The following is a 16,669-nucleotide window of genomic DNA, read 5'->3' as shown; positions in this document are numbered from 1 at the left end:
TCGGCATTCTTTTTTCTCTCTCTTCCCCTCCCACAGGTCAATGATTTTCCCCAGCGCGAGCTATGAGTTGTCCACTTCCCTTTTTCTCCCCCCGATTTGTCTTCCAGAATATCCATTCAAATACCACTGTTCGCCTGTTGTAGTTGAAATCACAACCGGGACCCAATAATCCATGTGCAAGACAAACAGTGGACACAGAGCTCCAATCTAGATAAACGTCGACCTTTGTGGGTACTACGAACTCCAAGTCGGACTGACTGACTATATATCTTTAGATCGTTGCAGTGGATACTAGTAAGCAGAAGTTGACACTGATACTCCAACTTGAAGATCAGACAAAGAATAAGCAGTTTCTGGCTGCTCCGTCGCTCCGCCCGCTTTTTGCCGTTTTGTATGCTTACGCCCGATGCCGCACCATCGAAACAAGATCAAATATCTTCGAGGGAGATATTGGTATGAATCAAGTACTAGTAAGCTCTGCGCTCAGTCGCCAGCTTATTTATTACCCTGCAGGTGATTCTCTGTACTTGGATTCCAACACAATACTTACGTCTCAAAGACCCTCCAAGTCATTCGGAAATAAGCCGGCTTGAAGAGGAAGAGTCTCCACTACTACGAGCCTCCAGTGAGAAACGCTAAACTGCACCGGGAGTAGATCTCCACGACTTTGAACCCTCGAATGGATCTCCTCCAGCAGATTGTCTACTTGATTGGATCACGGTGGGAGTGAGATTTTAGATCCATTTGTGGATCAGGGGCTTGCTGGCAAGTGTATACATAGAACCCACTGGCGCTCCTCTCTAGCCATTGCGAGCGCTTCGGTCCCCTTAGCGTCTCTTGGGCAGATTTGTTTAGTGGCTTAGAGGGTATTTTTATGCCAGTGTCCGCATCCTAGGATTCGCCTTGTCATTTCCTTTTTTCCAACTTGGCGAATGTGCGGCTAAAGAAACGCTCGTGACCCCCTGGCCCTGAAACCTATCAATCTTTGAAGCTTGGTTCTGTTTACCTTTTGCCAGCATCCTAGTTACCTGCCATTGTGCCGATCTTATTCCTGCGAGTCCCTGGCCTACTTGAAGCAGGAATCACACAACTGAGTGGGATATTATTGCTTGTTGTTAGCAGTCACGCGACATGTCACCAGCTCCCGCAGCTACGGCTTCTACGGCGGCCACTACATCTTTTGTCGCCTCAGGATATAGTACCAGCGACAACTTCCAGGGATGGTACCTGCAAACAACTCGTCAGTAATGACTCTATCCCTACTCACTCAGGAGAGCGGCCCTCGCTGACCTACCTTAGCCGAGCCCATCGTCTGCGGATCGACCGAGACCTTCTACACAAGTAGCACGTATGGCGACTGCTACAATCCGTCAAGCTCAGTCCCCATGCCGACAGGATGTGATGGTGCAACATTACTTTACGAAGATAGCCTCCAAGCAGGGTGGTACGTTTCATGTTGATCATATTATTCGCTCTGATCCGATTTCTGACCGACATAGCCCGACATCCTATTCCTGCAGTGCCTACAAGATATTTCCGACGGAGGGTTCTGACGCAGAAGAAGCAATCTTGAAATATGGCTGTTTGTTTAATTGGGGCGCCGATAGTATCTATCGGTCCCTTCCTGCTCGATTCGCTTCCTCCACCGCCGCGCCTGAAGTTACCGCCACCGCATCAATATCTGCCACAACAGGTAGGTCCTTACTCACGTTCGGATTTTCAACCCATCTCGTTACCAGATTTCTGACTTAGACGATCTCGCAGATACTAGTACCCACCACACCGCAACAAGCACTAGCACCGGATCGGCCGCCAACTCAACTTCGAACAGCGACAGCGCATCTAGTGGCTCGGACAGTGGGCTATCAAGTGGGGGAATTGCTGGAATAGTCGTGGGATGTGTCGCATTAATCGCGATAATACTTCTTTTGGTGTTTCGAAAGAAGGTTATGGCTTTGTTCAGAAAAGACTCCCCCGCCGAGGATAAAGGACCCTGGTCTGAAGGAAGCCTGCCGCCTCAGACGCAGCCTGCATCTCAAACAGGCTCTGCTTTGCCGGCTTCGGAGATGTCAGCGGACTATAGGCCTGTTCATGAGATTGGATCCTCGCCTCCTGCGCACTCTGAATCTCAAGAAGGCTCTACTTGGAAGGCATCAGAGATGTCATCGGACTATAACTCCGTTTATGAAATTGGCTCGTCTCAGCAGAATGCAACTCGCCCAGTTGTGGTGCATGAGCTGAGCTAGACGGATAACGAGCTGGGTTGGATTGGACATATACCCGGAGTTCTATGATATTTTAATACTTTGCTACCTAATCAACAATTACATGATGAACTTCCCATGCACAAACAGAATAAACAACCTTGGAAATGATAATGCTGGAAAGCAACTTGGGAATCCGTTGCGAAAGCACGACATGATAGTTATTTGGCTGTTTCTATTACTGCTAGTCAGTCGGTTCAAGTAGAGACACCCAAATCACGATTCTCCCTCAATGCAGCTAAAGAACATATCGGCTAATGCCTCATTAGTAACGGGTATCTGGTAATCAGAGACCCAGATCAAACTTACAAGGTCAGGTTTTCTCTGTCAGTCAAATCCATCTGACTATTGTCCACGACGCGGGATATCTTTCCACCTTCAGAATCAACAGTTTCGATAATACCATTACTGGTAACTTGATATTCAGCCTGAAGCTTATCGCGACGCTTGTTTTCCTGACTCAAGTAGAATCTGAGAATTCCGATTACAATGGAGGGAAGGACGCAGGCCACCTGAAATCGACTTAACAAACATGTTTTATATGGAGGAAGAGGAGAACATACAACAAGCAAAATAATCCAAGTTGGTTTATACCGAGGCTTGCTTCTTGGTTATTATATGCTCATGGGGATCACTTCCAAGGCTCGAATGCTACTTACCTTCCACTCCGGCCGGAAAAGCTGTGGAGAAATGATATTTCCCAGACCGTAGCCGATGTGATACAATGCAATGACAGTTGTTTTCTTGGTATGTCCAGCTGATGCATTTGCCGCCCAAATCATCACGACGGCGTAGGGAATCCCAACAGTAGATCGAATCCAGATACCGCTAATCAGACCCCAACGATTGGACCAAGGCAAAGCTGTTGCGTTGCAATATCAGAAAATGTCTAATATGAGTCTCAAATAAGTACTTACCGAGAAGAAGAATACTGGAGAGAGCGCCTGGAATGTAGGCAAGCAAAGATATCCAGGCACGGGAGTTCTATTTGATTTTAGCTTGATAATTCGGTCTTCCAACAAAATTTGAGTAACCTTTGTATAATATAGAGCAATTGCAGCTGAGACAAGGGAGAAAAATGATACTATACCAGTAACGCAGCCCAAAAGCGTTGTTTGAAGGATAGTGAAGCCGAAAGAGTTGATGATGAGTGAATACTGGTTAGTTATTCCGTTTGCCATTTCTTGTGACCAAGCATGCAAGAAAAACAGCCATGTTTTGGGGTCTTTCAGCGCCTCGATAAATCTTTATAGCCAATCAGTAAAATTGTGGTGCTTTGAATCTCGAAATTTGGGGGACTGACTGGTATCTCTTGAAAAGCTTCTGTTCAATTCCAGAGTGATTCTCTTTGATTCGCAGGATAGCCTTCGCGCGCTCTTCATACGTGAGAAAGTCGGCATGTAGAGGGCTGTCTGGAAATAGGAAATAGACTGCGATGCCGAATATCACCGTCAAGACCCCTGTTATTACTGGTAGATGGTATTAGTGCTTGTAAATTAGAAGGGAAGTGGAGACCCAAACCCATAAACCATTTCCATGGCGAAAAAGCTCCTGTTTTGATCCAGAGCACGCCATATGATAGGAGTCCAGAAGTTATTGGGCTTGAGTTTCCAATTGACCACATAATTGGCATCATCACGGCCTGCTCTCCATATGTAAAAAACATCGACATCGAAAGCAAGAATGCTGGCACGATGCACGCCTCGGCCATCCCGAGGAAAAAGCGCACCACAAACAGAGAGGCAAAGCTGTTGCAAGGTATATGTAGCAATGTTATTCCACCCCTGAAATACTGTTAATATTTTCAGACCTATCGAGAAGAGGATTGGCTTACCATATGATCAAATTTGACGCCAACCATTTAGCCACAGGGAACCTTTGCAAGGCCCAATTCTGAGGCCATTCTGCCAGCAGATATCCAAAATAGAAGATCGAGGAGAGCCAATTATATTGATTTGAATCCAAATGCGCATCTTGCATGATTCCAAGAATTGCTGAGCTGCCTAACTACGCAACGTTAGCTGATAACCCCTGATATGAAAACTCGCGCTCCACTTACTGTCTGTTTATCCACATACATGAGATGATATCCAATGCATAGAAAAGGTAGAATCCGCCACAAGCATTTATTTCGAATTTGTAGAGCCTCTTGGGGTGTGGGCTCCTCCACTTGAATCTTGGAGAAGAGCTTGAAGCTCTCATCAGCAAACTGATCTGGGACTTTCGGCGCTGTGTTTAGCTCGCTTTCGCTTTCATTTTCCTCCTTTGCTTGTGCTGAGGCTTTGACACCATGATCGGATGAGCCAGAACTCATGACAGACTCGGAGACGTATATTAACTCTTGGATAAGGCGAAAATTTCCTGCCACAAATAATTCTTCCGAACGTTGGAATGTTTCTTTCCGGGAAACGTCAATATTTTAGAGGATGCTTTAGAAAACGACAGCTATTGCGCAATGTTCTTCCAAGCCTTCGCCTTCATCCCCATACCGGACAGATTCCGACACATCAAGACATACTCTATTGGAGAAAATCCTCCGCCAGGCCGTTCGGGCACGGGAAAAGATACGTCACGAGATGCAAAAAGCACGCATCAAGTCGCCATCGCGGTAATAGCGGAGAAGCTGCACTGCTGACGTGCTCGACATTAACTGTCGCGATAGCTATTTAATTTATCAGACATAGACATCGACAACATTGACTTTATCCCAGGATACTACTTGATTCCTTAAAAACGAAACAGCTTATATTTTGAAATGGGTGAGAGAAAGGATACTCTACGGGTTATAATCGCCGGTGCCGGCATTGCGGGGCTTGCGACAGCGATCTCATTGTCACGAATCGCTTCGATTCCAAACATAGACATCCAACTTTACGAGCAAGCACCCGAGCTGCTGGAAATTGGAGCCAGTATTGCACTCAGCCCAAATGTATGAGTTTCATCTCTCCGAATAGCGCTTTGTTCTAATGGATTTGGTTCACTGTAGGGAATGCGCACCTTGGAAAAGCTAGGAGTGGACAAGGCACTCACAGATGAGTTTGGTTATAGAGGACCAAGTGGCATACCACAGATCTTTCGGTATGAGGATCGTGTATTAATTAATTGCGTATCGATTGATTTATCGTGATGATTCTAGTCACTGGAAGACCGACCAGGTTATCTCGGTCGACACTCACACCAATGTCCCCAACCCTCGCCATCATACCACTCGGTTCCATCGAGGCCATCTACATGCAGCTCTTCTTGAGCATGTTCCCAGAGAATCTATACATTTAGGGAAGAAGCTTAACCTTGCGGAGGCTGATAAAAACGGCGTCACTCTGCATTTCGAGGATGGGAGTAGTGCGCAAGGTGATGTTTTGATTGGGGCAGATGGAATTCGATCGGTAAATATCCATTGCCAATTTAGACGCCCAATTTAGACGCCCAAACGGAATTAATATTGGCTCTAGGTTGTTAGGAAATCATTCTTGCCTGACTACAAGCTCCGTTTCAGTGGAAAGGTCTTTATGAGATCAACATTTGACGCATCTTTGGTTGAAGGGAAAATCCCCAATTTACCTTCCGACTCCATGCATTGGGTACGACACAAGAGCCTTTGTGATGCCATAAAATTGTTGCTGACCATGAGAGTAGTGGGGACCACGAGATAATTTCTTCGCGTCTAGACTTGGTATACCTCAACAATCCCGCATATAGGTAGTCTGCTAATGAGCCCAGGCAAGGACCAGTATACAACAGTCGGGGCTTACGATGATCCTCGCACAGAAGAAGAGCTAGAAAACAGCATTGCATGGGATCAACGTGGAAATGTTGAGTTCCTAAGGGAGAAGTACAAGGTATGTTATCATATAAAATTCTCCCCGAGTCCCTATGAACTGAGGCTCACCAAACTAGAACTGGAATCCAACGATCAGAGCCCTGACTGAACTCACGCCCCATACCAATTTATATCCGAACTTCGCCGGAGATGCTCTCTCGACCTGGGTGTTCGGTTCTCGGGTCACTCTTATCGGCGATGCCGCGCACGCCCATGGGGGTGCCTTCGCTGCTGGGGGCTCGTTGGCACTGGATGATACTCTTGCTCTTGGCCTTGCCTTTCGGCATGTCTTCGGCTCTCAAACTTCCGAACAGCCTTTCTCGATTGAGAATATCAAGGAGGCGTTGGGATTATACAGCAACACGAGACAGCCGCATACAGCTCGTATACTGCGTATTGTTCACAATCAAATCGATAAAAGAGGCGCGCAGTTTACCTCAGCCGAAGAGGAGGATGAGGCGTTAGTTGCCAGAATGAGAAGCAGGCCAAATACGGAATGGTTATCGGAACATGATGTCGAGGCTGCTTTCGCAGCTACGCTTGAGCATGCGGATATGATAGAAGCCTCGGATCAAGCACAAGCCTCGAAGAGCACAGAGCCAGTTCCAGAATCGAGCTCTAGTACTAGTACTAGTATACAGTTCAAAGGCAGCAAGCTATAGACTGCACTTGTCTCATGGTTTATATAGAGGAAAGTGAATTAGTTCGTGAAAGAGACGGTTCTATCTTCCAAAATTTACTAGTAAATACTAGGAGTGACCTTGGAACGACTCTGACAAAAACAGACTTGCCACAGCTGAATCTCGGAAGATACCAAGGATAAAAATTAAGGCGCTCTTTTCTATGCTTGGCATGTATTTCCCCCCCAAATAACTAGAAAATGGAAATCATCCAAGGTTCAAGTTCTCCTACCTAGTCGAAGCAAGAAATTCGATAGAAATGAATTACCTATGATGGCATCCATGCATTGTCGCAGACATATGTATATTATACAAGAACAATTGAGACAGAAAAACAAAATCCCAACTCCCAGCCCATAGAAATTGGAGGGCCAAAACCAATCTAATCACACAAGATGCAAATCTTTACAATTCTCCCCCGACTTAGTTCTTCTTCTTTCCAGAGCCCTGGTTCTCCTCCTGGCCAAAGGAGCTAATCAAGTCAAGCAGATTATCCTCTTCTTCTTGTTCGGCCTGAGCCTGAGCCTTAGCAGCCTCCTCCTTAGCCTTGGCTGCCGCAGGGTCCTTGGGCGCAGCATCGGCCGGAGCGTCCGCGGGAGGAGCGCTCGCATCCCAGCTGCGACCGAAACGCGCACGGAAAGCCGCGAGGCGACCGGCCTCGTCGTCTTCAACATTCATCAGCTTGCTGCTGGACGGGTTCCAGAGCAGGGAATTGCGCGTGTCACGGGTGGAACGGTAGACGGGGGCGGGCGAGGTGGTGCGGTGCGTGAAGGCGCTGCCGTCGGTGAGGGTGATGAGCTGAGTGAAGGTGTATGGGCGCTTCGGGCGGCGCAGGAGTGAAGCGTGACGGCATTGGGAGCAGACAAAAGTTGTGGCTTTAGATTGGGAGGTCGGGAGTTGGCTGGGCAGGATGGTGGGTGTTGTGCTCGATACCGTGGCCGCGGTGCGGCGGAGGGAGGTGTGCAGGGACATTGTGGGTGGCGTAGTGTCGAGCAACACGAGTAAATGCGAGGGATTGCGAGATAGACAGCCCTAGATAAGTATGCTGTGGAGCTGGGACACAATTAAGGAGGTGAGGGCGGAGTTGCGGCGGGTTGAGGTTATACAACTTCCGAAGCAGAGAAATTATCGGCGATGCACATTACGTAATCGACACGGGGATTTTTGCGGGCAACACCTCTGCTGTCGCGCATTCCCTCCGATAACTCGCAGTCATTCTCTTCGACATGATTACACAGTGACCGAGTAGATTCTTTCTTTTCACGTTCATTTCGTGTCACCTTCCCGCCGCTTGGAGAGAGCTACGCCTGGCCCATCAAGCACAATGAAGCTATCACTCACACCAGTTGCGATGCGGAGAGGACTCGGAGGTGAGTTTATAAGCTCCCATGCAGAGATATCTGCTCTGAATGATGCTAATGGTACGGATTAGGAGCATTAGATTCTACAGTATTGACCTCTCGCTCATCACGATCCTCTTTTGCCGTTCAGATTCAACATTCGTCATACCGTCAACACCCATCCCGGCGACAATTTAGCAACACTACAGCTTTGCAAAGCCAGGCCTCCCAGTCCCACAGCGAAAGCTCTTCAAGCAACCAATCCAATATATCCTCATCTCGGTCCGAATCCCTCTCCTCTACACCCGCGTCCTCAATATCGGAACATGTCCGTCTCCTCATGCGCCAAGTCCCATACCCCGTCGCAATTATAACAGCAACCGATCCCACTGGACCGTCAGACACAACCTCTTTTCGTGGAATGACTGTTTCCTCCTTCAGTACCGTCACACTTACTCCACACCCCGTTATATCCTTCAATGTCCGACGACCATCCGAAACCTTGAATGCCCTCCTATCGTCCGGCCGCTTCCTTGTGCACCTCCTCGCACCTGGCCCGGATACTGCTACGCTTGCCAGAGACTTTTCAAAGGGAAATACTACATTGGCAAGCATGATGAACGGCCATGGAGACTTCGAGTTTGGCGCCTTGACCGCGAAACCGGACCAGGGACCAAGTCAAGATCGACCACTCCCGCTATTAAGACGGCGGGCTCAAAGCTCAGAACAAGGGAATGTGGATTTCCCCATCGTTTTCGAATGTACGCTTCACCCAAGTAAGATCGATGTACATGATCACTCGATCGTGTTGGGTACTGTGGTCCGCGCGATTGAGGGCTCTGGCTCTCAAGAGAGCATTGGTGAGAACTCGCCGCACGACTTGTGTTTGACGTATGCGAATACGCGATTCTGGAAGATGGGGAGTGAGATTTGATCAAATAAATAAAAATCCTGGATAGAGATTTGGTGGGGTTGTACATATTATTTACTTCGGACAGGCGAGACTTCTTATTGTACATACTACTGTGGATTAACTAGTATATAAACAGACAAGATATAGACACCTGGGCATCAATCGCATAATTGGTTACTCATTCATCAAGAACCTTGGAACTTACTACTAGTTAGCAGGAACTAGCAATACCCAACTACAAATGCGCTAGGCCGTTCTTAGTGAATATACTAGAAATCTACGCTACTAGTGATACCTACTAGTAAGTAGGGTGTTTGAACGAAGAATAAGCTTTTTAGTCTCTAGGAACAGAACTGCGATTCATCTCACTGCAAACCTTGGAACCTGATCTAACCAAGTCATACATCTCACCGCGAGATACTAGTTGAGTGTCGAACAGTCAAGATAAGATGACCATCACGAAACAACCCGGCGAGGACAAATATGTGAACGAAGAATGGGTAAATCACGAAAGGCGAACGATGATCCAACCAGATGGATGGGGAAGCACAGGTGCAAAGATCAGACAAGCCATTGATTTAGAAGACGCACAAAACCGAGAAATGAACCAATAAGTCGAGGGTAAGACAAAAAAATTGTCAGGACCCAACGGCTGTTTGATAGATGCCAAATGTCTCAATCTCGGGCCGACCCTGGGCTGCCACTTCCACTTCTGGTACCACCGCTCCCGCTATCAGCCCCACTGCCTCGACTCGCAGCTCGCTGAAAAGGACTTAGAGAAGGGCGACCGCCCTGAAGAAAGCCATTTTCATTCGACGCGGAACGTTGCTTTTCGGAAAGCAGTTCGGCCAGCTCGAGCTGGAGGGGAGGCATCCGCTGAGCATCGAAATACTCGGAGCCATACTGGCTGCTACGGGTTGAGCGGTTAGAGAACGAACGATCTCGGTTGGTATCGGAAGCGAAATATGAGGCACCGTTGCCAGGCGAAGAGGTCGGGAAATGGGGCATGAAAGCATCGTACGTTGGGCTGGTTGGATTTGACGAGTTGGCGTGGACAGGAGACGAGCTATGCAGTGGGCTAGATTTGGCTGGAGGGAAGCTGAGGGCTAGTAACGCCCGGCCATTCGGAGCGGAAGTAGTCGACAAGTTCAGAGACGAATTGTGCGTTTCGGACAAAGGATTCGTGCCTGGCAGATTGCCCTCGGGAGTGAGGGGGCCAGAGTCCAGGAGCATCTGCTGCTGTTGCTGCTGAATCGTTTGTTCGATAGCGGAGGCTTGCTGCCAAAGCTGACTGGTGCGTAGCTGGAAGTCCTGAACAGATTGGCTTATGCTATTAAACTGTTCCTGGAAATTGAGCTCTAATTTGGCATGATCTTGTTCCCGGGCGAATTGTTCAGCCGCACGACGTTCTCTTTCATTTAGTCCCTGGGCGTTGGCGGAGATGATGCGCTCGTACTGTTCGTTGACTCGGGTACGGCGGCCTTGAAGACGCTCGCGTTTCTGAATGACCAGGTTGAGCTCTTGCTCCACAGACGACACCTGTTGAGCGGCAGCAAGACGAGCCTCGGTGAGTTCTTCCTTTATCGCGTTGAATCGGTCCAGTTGTCGCTCAAATTCGGTCTTGTGTGTAGACCACTCTTCGAGTTCTTCTTCGGGAACATTTTCCATATTATCCAACTGCACCTCTAAGGCCGAGGTTGCCTCCTCCGTTTGTCGAATGTTCCGCTCGAGTTGGAGCGAACGCTGCTTTTGGCGATTTTCGTCCGTTCCACTCTGAAGACGGTTGTTGAAATTGTCCAGTTCCTTCCGAATTTTAGAGATGAGAAGCTTGTGGTCGTTCTTGGTTTTTTTGAGTCGGGAGCGCTTTTCGTTTAATTTGGCTTCGGCATTGATGATGGAGTTTTTGAGCGTCGTCGTCGGGGATGAGGGTCGGTAAGGCGGCTGCGGAGGCGCGGGAACTACAGAAACAGCTACTATGTTTGTTAGACTTTGGACAATTATAGGAGAATCATGCTGTGTAAACTCACCTTGCTCTGTATCAGCCGCCGTAGGAGTTTTGACACTCATGACACATATTTCCCTCGTCGGTATCGCTGCGGACAAAAGAGCAAGTATATGCACAGTTGGGAGCGAGTCCGGAGATCTCGCCCCGCCATTGAACCATACTCGGGCCATTGGAGGATTCCGAGACCTTGCAAATCGTAGCAGTTGCCCAAAGCGCCCCATTGACGCACACATAAAAAGGTTCCATATCGCCATCTAATTGACCATTTCCACAAGGACTTGGCACTGCGGTATCATCGACGAGATCACCAGCAGCGAACTTTATCGTAGCACTGTCCACATCTGTGATCCATACTAATCCATCATCGAGAGAGACGCCTTGGAGATCGTCCTCAGTCATTGTGAGACCGCGGGTGGTTTTCGAAGACGCTCGCGAGTGCTCGTACTCCCGCATGACGGTGACCTTGGTGCTAGCGAGGGCGGCCCAGAATGGTTGACGGCTTCGGACTTGATTGGCTTGCCTCCTGCGTTTTTTAGCTGAAGTAAGCCGATCTTTGCCATCCTTGAGAAATTGACCATCGGGTCCGACGAGAGAAGATGAAAGACTGGCAGCGGACTCTAGAGCTGAATCCTGCTGGGCTTGCGATCCGGCGGAGGCCTCAGTATCCCCACGTTTCCCACCCTTCGGTGGGGCGGGACCGATTCTTAGCCATGGACCGTCTCGCCATCGCAGTCCCGGCCTGTGCTAATATATGAACAGCGAGAAGGCTCCTTAGCCAACTCGGAGATGATTGTGATGCGGAACGTCGGAATTCGGCGGGTAAAAGATTTGAAAATTGAGAAAGAATATCAGGGCTGACGAGTTTGGCGGATGCGAGGTGACCTATCACAAATTCCTGTATACCTTTGCTGCGCACGATATGAAGAAGCAGAACAATCCCCACACACAGGCCATTGACCCCGCCGTTCTTCCCAGAGCCTCCGCCGCCGAGCGTGATGGCGACTTGAACGTGGGCTAGATCAATTGCAAAGTTTTGAGCCCAGTTCCACATAAAGAGGCCCCAGAAGAGAACGCAGAAACCATCCATGGCGATCATCGTCCCCAGGGAGGGGGTTCCGGCAGGGCCCTGAAAGATATCGAAATTCGACGACAGAGAACCGGCGGCGGCACCACTCGGGGGCATGAAGGTGAGGGAGGCGAACAAAAATTGGACGAGGGTTAAGACCATTGGAGGGAGTTGAAGCAGAAAAATCAAGATGGCGATGGTGTCGTACATGGGGCACGACTTGAGGATGGTGGACGCGAACTGAAGCGGATTGATTGACGAGCTTGAACCCGATCGTTTGGAGACGCCATTGCGAGAAGCCGAGCCGGCGATGCCGCCGTTTTGCGACGAGGCACCGTTGGTCTGGCTGCAATCCATGTCTCCGCCTCTGCTGTGTCCGTTTAACATCCCACGCACATTGCCATCTGGCTTGGCATCATCCGGCCCTTTTGTCACAAGTGTTGGCGAGGTGATCGCGGTATCACTGGTCGAACGGGTGGCGGACAGATCGATGGGAACGGTGGCCGAGCCGGGGGCAGAGCCGTTGCTGGGCGAGCCGTTCAGATGGCCGGAGGATTTCTGCTTGGTCACTTTCTTGCCGGGACCGACAAGGCCATTATCGTGCCGATTGCTCTGGTTCTTCCTACTCGCGGCAGATGAGCGTGGCATGGACGAGGGAGCCCGAAACCCAGGTCCGAGTCAGCTTGGCGGGATGAGGCCAAGGACCGGGACCAGGCAGGGAGCGGAGGGACGAAATAGGGAAAAAAGGGAATTATCCCGGGTCAAGATGAGGGAAGGAGAGAAATAGAGAGAGAGAGTAGGGAAAATGGAAAGGAAGGAAGAGGAGTGGGGGGAGAGGGGGGGAACAGGTAGAGAAAGGAAGGGTAAAGATGATACGAGAAGGGGAAAAGTGAAAAGTGACCTTGAAGTTGAGAGCCACCAAAGACGAAGAGGAAGAATCGGTCTTTACCGTACGATACGCCGTCGATCATCGCAAAAGCGGCAGGGGCCGCCTGCCGCTTTACCATCAGGGTAGAGTACCAGTATCAATGATGGATTTAGTTTAGCATTCATTAGATTATAGAGGTATTGAGATATTAAAATATTAATTAAATATACTTCATTCCTACAAGTAGCACTGGTATTCAATATAGACAGTTGTCTACTGTATAGTATATGGTATGGTTAGTACCTATACATTTACTCTGAATAGGGCTGGCGTTCCCCAAATAGAAAAACCCTTGCAGTTTCCACTTTTGGGTCTGTACTGCCCAGATGGTAACTTCCCTTTAAGCACCCTCTTACTCTCGTAGTTTCCAGCTCAACATCGCATGATTGATTGCTCTGCTGTCTCTTCACCTTTGGTTTTGCCCCTGCTGCAGCGCTATACCTAGCGTTAGCGCCATTTGCTTCCCGTCTTGCATTCCCAAAAAAAGGGTCTCTTAAGGCTGTGCAAAGCCACAATACGCGGATTCCCGCGGCATTATGATCTGACACGGTTTGTTCCCCCGTTTGCATCCCCGAATCTTCAAGATCAAGTTTCAATCGGTTCAGTATCAACCTGCTATCTCAAGGTCGGTCGATCATTCCCTACACCGTTGGCTGCGGGGTCATTCTTGCGCCAGACCTGGGGCATGCATGGAGACACGAGTCCCTGAGACGGTCCCTAACATTATTGGGGGGGGGGGGGAGATTCTCGCGCTGATGAGCGAGCCTGCAGATGGGAAACACGCACACTTGGCCGAGTCCCGGAGACTGCATACTGTACTAACATCATCCGTTTGGTCTATCTCGGTATCATGCAAGAAAAAAAGAGCAAATTGCCTAGGGTCTTCACATGCTCGGTTATCTCGTGCCTTGGAGGCTCCGCTGAGCAATGGCCAACGTGCGATCCACAATGACCTGGTTACTGGAGAGAGACAAGTGTGAGCAAAACATCCCCCCGCGCAGGACTCGCAGATCCTTTGATCGGAGCCGATGTGCATTTCCACACACCACACACACACACAGAAACACAGAGACCGACCAGTCAAACCAATCCACCCTCAGATTCTGCCCAGTTTTGCACCATCGGCCCCTCTCTTCCACCCCTCAAACTCATCAGGGTGCTTGGCAAAGGTTTCACTCGTAGATCAGCCACCGATATGGTAAGGATCGTCCCTCCCGCCCAGTCTTGGTGATGGCTTGACCCCCCAGATTGCAGACACACTGACAACTTTCCCGTTGATCCTCTCTGCCAAAGGCATGCCGGAAAAACAAACTGCTACATAACGTGAGGGGCTTGCCATGAAATACCGGACATCGCGCAACTTACCCCATGCTCTGTACAAGCTTTTGTGCCGTACCGCCTTTCCCGGCCTGGCACACGGCGGAGAAGTTAGGCCCGATAAACCGTTGGACAAGGTTGCGCCAGCGCCGGTCGATCCCTCAGGGCTCGCTCACTTGCCTCTTTCCGGCTTCTCTGCGCCGACATAACAGGTTAGGCCCCCGAACTGCTTGCCCGCGATCGGGTTATGTAGCCCGTACACTAGGACGCCCAAATTTTATTTTTCTTTGGCGAATAATAAAATCAAATCCATACATACTATTCGGGCTAAACTTTCCTGCATGTCTACTTATCACATTCCAATGCGCGATGCTAATACGACGTGGCAAAGGGGGGGGGGGGGTGTTAACACATTAACTCTGGCGGTGTGCTTTACATGACTATGACTGGCGTGTAGTTAAGTGATTTCTCCGATCGTCCAAATGGCTGACGAGTCTTCCACTGTCAGTACTAGTAAGAACCCATACCTATTTATAAACCCAGTAGTAATGCAAGTGCTCATTTTGATTACTTCTGCCAGAGGATGACTGTATGTATCCACCAAAAAACCGGTATTTTTGCATCATAACCCTAGAACCTTTGCAAGGTGCCAAAGAGAGCTTGTATCCGAATGTCCAGCGAAGCTAGGAACAATCTCTTTCCAGGCAAATTTCAATCGCTCGAGTTCTATGAAAAGTGGCGAACGGCTCTCAGGTAATTTTTTGGTATTGCGTATCCAGATTTGATTCTCGCTGTGGTCGGCCCTGATGTCTTCAGTTTTACCTTTAGCGCCACCAGCTGGGATAGAATTTCAGCTGAGCCCTGCGATCGAGATGTCCTAATGACACTCCTTTTTTAACTCTTAAGACCATCAGGGGTAATCTAAAATGAACTCAAATCCCCAAAAGTTCGGATGGTAGTGCAAAGAAATGGTGTAAGACTACTAGTACAAGAAGAAAACAGGCATTGGATGTTTTATGTACCAATTTGAAGAATCCGCTACCATAGACTCTCTGAAAACATTCCAAAGGCATATCACCTGGGCAGTCATTTCAATCATGCGTGTAGAAGCGATAATCTCCACCGTCACCCAATGTAATTTGAAACTTGAATATACACAAATCTATTCTGGCTAGCCACTTTCATCACTACACAGAACAAAATATAGCCAAAGGACAGTCAAACCTAACCTAACAAGCAACTGGCAAGGCACCAAACTCCGCAGGGGCATCGAAGAGGTTCAGTTCCTCGCCACGGCGACGAGTCAACCCATCAACGACCTCGCCATTAGCCTTGTTCCACTGGGGAAGCTCATCATGAGCCACAGTAACGACATCTTCACCGGCGTTCATACGCGAGACAAGATCCGAGCTACCCATATTTCCGTTGCCAACATTGTAGGTCCAGGAGACCAACGCGGCATACTGATTGTCATTGAGGGTGACGGGATCTGCCAAGGCATTGGTGAGTCCATCTTGGTAGCTCTGTGTCTTGTTAGTCGCCAGGCCATGTTTCTGAGCCAAATAAGTGTTAGTAACTTACCACCAGATCACTAGCCAGAAGCTGGCTCGCAGACTCTTCAGTTAAAGGCTGGTTTGCTACTTCGGAGCATGAAGCGTCGCCGCAGAGATGGCCGTAGCCGATCGTAGGGTTGCCGAAACCGTCGTCATAGACGCTTGGTTCGAAGGATTCGAAGCTCTTGATCAAATTCAGGCCATTCGCATTGACCGGGGGTCCGGTGCAGGCAATTGCCAGAGCAGGCAGAGCGGCGACAAGAAGCTTAAAGGACATGATGGACGACGAGAAAGGCAGGAGTTGAGTGAGAGAAAAATTGGATATTACAGTTCCAGTCGATGCCCGAATCTATCTCGAGCTTTTAAATCTTCGTAAATTGTTGGCCAAGACGCTATAGTCTCTTTGGATAGAGCTTTTAGGTTCATGCTTCGTAACAATAGGTTGATGGGAAGGAAAATACGAGAAGAATCGGGGCTCCAAAGCAAGAGATTATGCAGGGGCACGAACAATGGCAAAGAGAACATCGACCTTGAAAGCAGTGGGAGATAGAGATCGTCATGAAGTGGAGGCTGATGGGGTTTAGATCGGCGATCTCCAGCCTATTATTAACTCATAATGTGCAGTGAGGCTTTCGACAGGAATGCAGAACGGTTAAAGTTGGATAGAATTTTTCCTGATTCCTCTCGTACTTTCCGAAAATCGCCCCATTGTAGTCTCCAAGTTCAAACCAGAATGCCCAAGCAGAGCACGGTGGCTCGTGTTAATCGTTGATCTTTGCGTTT

General features: G+C 49.0%; 7 protein-coding genes across 7 annotated transcripts; 3 read left to right on the top strand and 4 right to left on the bottom strand.

Moving 5' to 3' along the window:
- Positions 1-1,131: 1,131 nt before the first annotated feature.
- N7481_009743 (uncharacterized protein) lies at positions 1,132-2,246 on the top strand (the record flags this gene model as incomplete). Its single annotated transcript, XM_057268962.1, has 4 exons — positions 1,132-1,240; positions 1,300-1,444; positions 1,500-1,693; positions 1,765-2,246. The coding sequence occupies 4 exons, from the start codon at positions 1,132-1,134 to the stop codon at positions 2,244-2,246; spliced, it is 930 nt and encodes a 309-aa protein (XP_057119639.1).
- Positions 2,247-2,569: 323 nt separating this feature from the next.
- On the bottom strand, positions 2,570-4,578 carry N7481_009742 (uncharacterized protein; the record flags this gene model as incomplete). Its single annotated transcript, XM_057268961.1, has 8 exons — positions 2,570-2,863; positions 2,924-3,126; positions 3,182-3,248; positions 3,299-3,509; positions 3,568-3,733; positions 3,786-4,048; positions 4,099-4,271; positions 4,324-4,578. 8 exons carry the CDS (start codon positions 4,576-4,578, stop codon positions 2,570-2,572), a joined length of 1,632 nt encoding a protein of 543 aa, XP_057119638.1.
- Positions 4,579-5,019: 441 nt separating this feature from the next.
- On the top strand, positions 5,020-6,746 carry N7481_009741 (uncharacterized protein; the record flags this gene model as incomplete). Its single annotated transcript, XM_057268960.1, has 7 exons — positions 5,020-5,193; positions 5,251-5,342; positions 5,401-5,650; positions 5,717-5,845; positions 5,901-5,937; positions 5,985-6,103; positions 6,162-6,746. 7 exons carry the CDS (start codon positions 5,020-5,022, stop codon positions 6,744-6,746), a joined length of 1,386 nt encoding a protein of 461 aa, XP_057119637.1.
- Positions 6,747-7,187: 441 nt separating this feature from the next.
- On the bottom strand, positions 7,188-7,736 carry N7481_009740 (mitochondrial 54S ribosomal protein bL31m; the record flags this gene model as incomplete). The annotated part of the gene is made up of 1 exon (XM_057268959.1): positions 7,188-7,736. One exon carries the CDS (start codon positions 7,734-7,736, stop codon positions 7,188-7,190), a length of 549 nt encoding a protein of 182 aa, XP_057119636.1.
- Positions 7,737-8,088: 352 nt separating this feature from the next.
- N7481_009739 (flavin reductase family protein) lies at positions 8,089-9,038 on the top strand (the record flags this gene model as incomplete). Its single annotated transcript, XM_057268958.1, has 2 exons — positions 8,089-8,134; positions 8,197-9,038. 2 exons carry the CDS (start codon positions 8,089-8,091, stop codon positions 9,036-9,038), a joined length of 888 nt encoding a protein of 295 aa, XP_057119635.1.
- Positions 9,039-9,692: 654 nt separating this feature from the next.
- Positions 9,693-12,736, bottom strand: N7481_009738 (uncharacterized protein; the record flags this gene model as incomplete). Its single annotated transcript, XM_057268957.1, is given in 3 exon segments — positions 9,693-11,079; positions 11,090-11,766; positions 11,780-12,736. 3 exon segments carry the CDS (start codon positions 12,734-12,736, stop codon positions 9,693-9,695), a joined length of 3,021 nt encoding a protein of 1,006 aa, XP_057119634.1.
- Positions 12,737-15,562: 2,826 nt separating this feature from the next.
- N7481_009737 (lysozyme) lies at positions 15,563-16,163 on the bottom strand (the record flags this gene model as incomplete). Its single annotated transcript, XM_057268956.1, has 2 exons — positions 15,563-15,856; positions 15,915-16,163. 2 exons carry the CDS (start codon positions 16,161-16,163, stop codon positions 15,563-15,565), a joined length of 543 nt encoding a protein of 180 aa, XP_057119633.1.
- Positions 16,164-16,669: the final 506 nt, after the last annotated feature.

This window comes from Penicillium waksmanii, assembly GCF_028829765.1.
Source record: "Penicillium waksmanii strain IBT 27052 chromosome Unknown utg000008l:1.0-5622682.0:1.0-5626561.0, whole genome shotgun sequence".
NCBI classification, from domain to species: Eukaryota; Fungi; Ascomycota; class Eurotiomycetes; order Eurotiales; family Aspergillaceae; genus Penicillium; species Penicillium waksmanii.
Note: the sequence above shows the minus strand (reverse complement) of the source record. Positions and strands in the feature narration are given on the sequence as shown.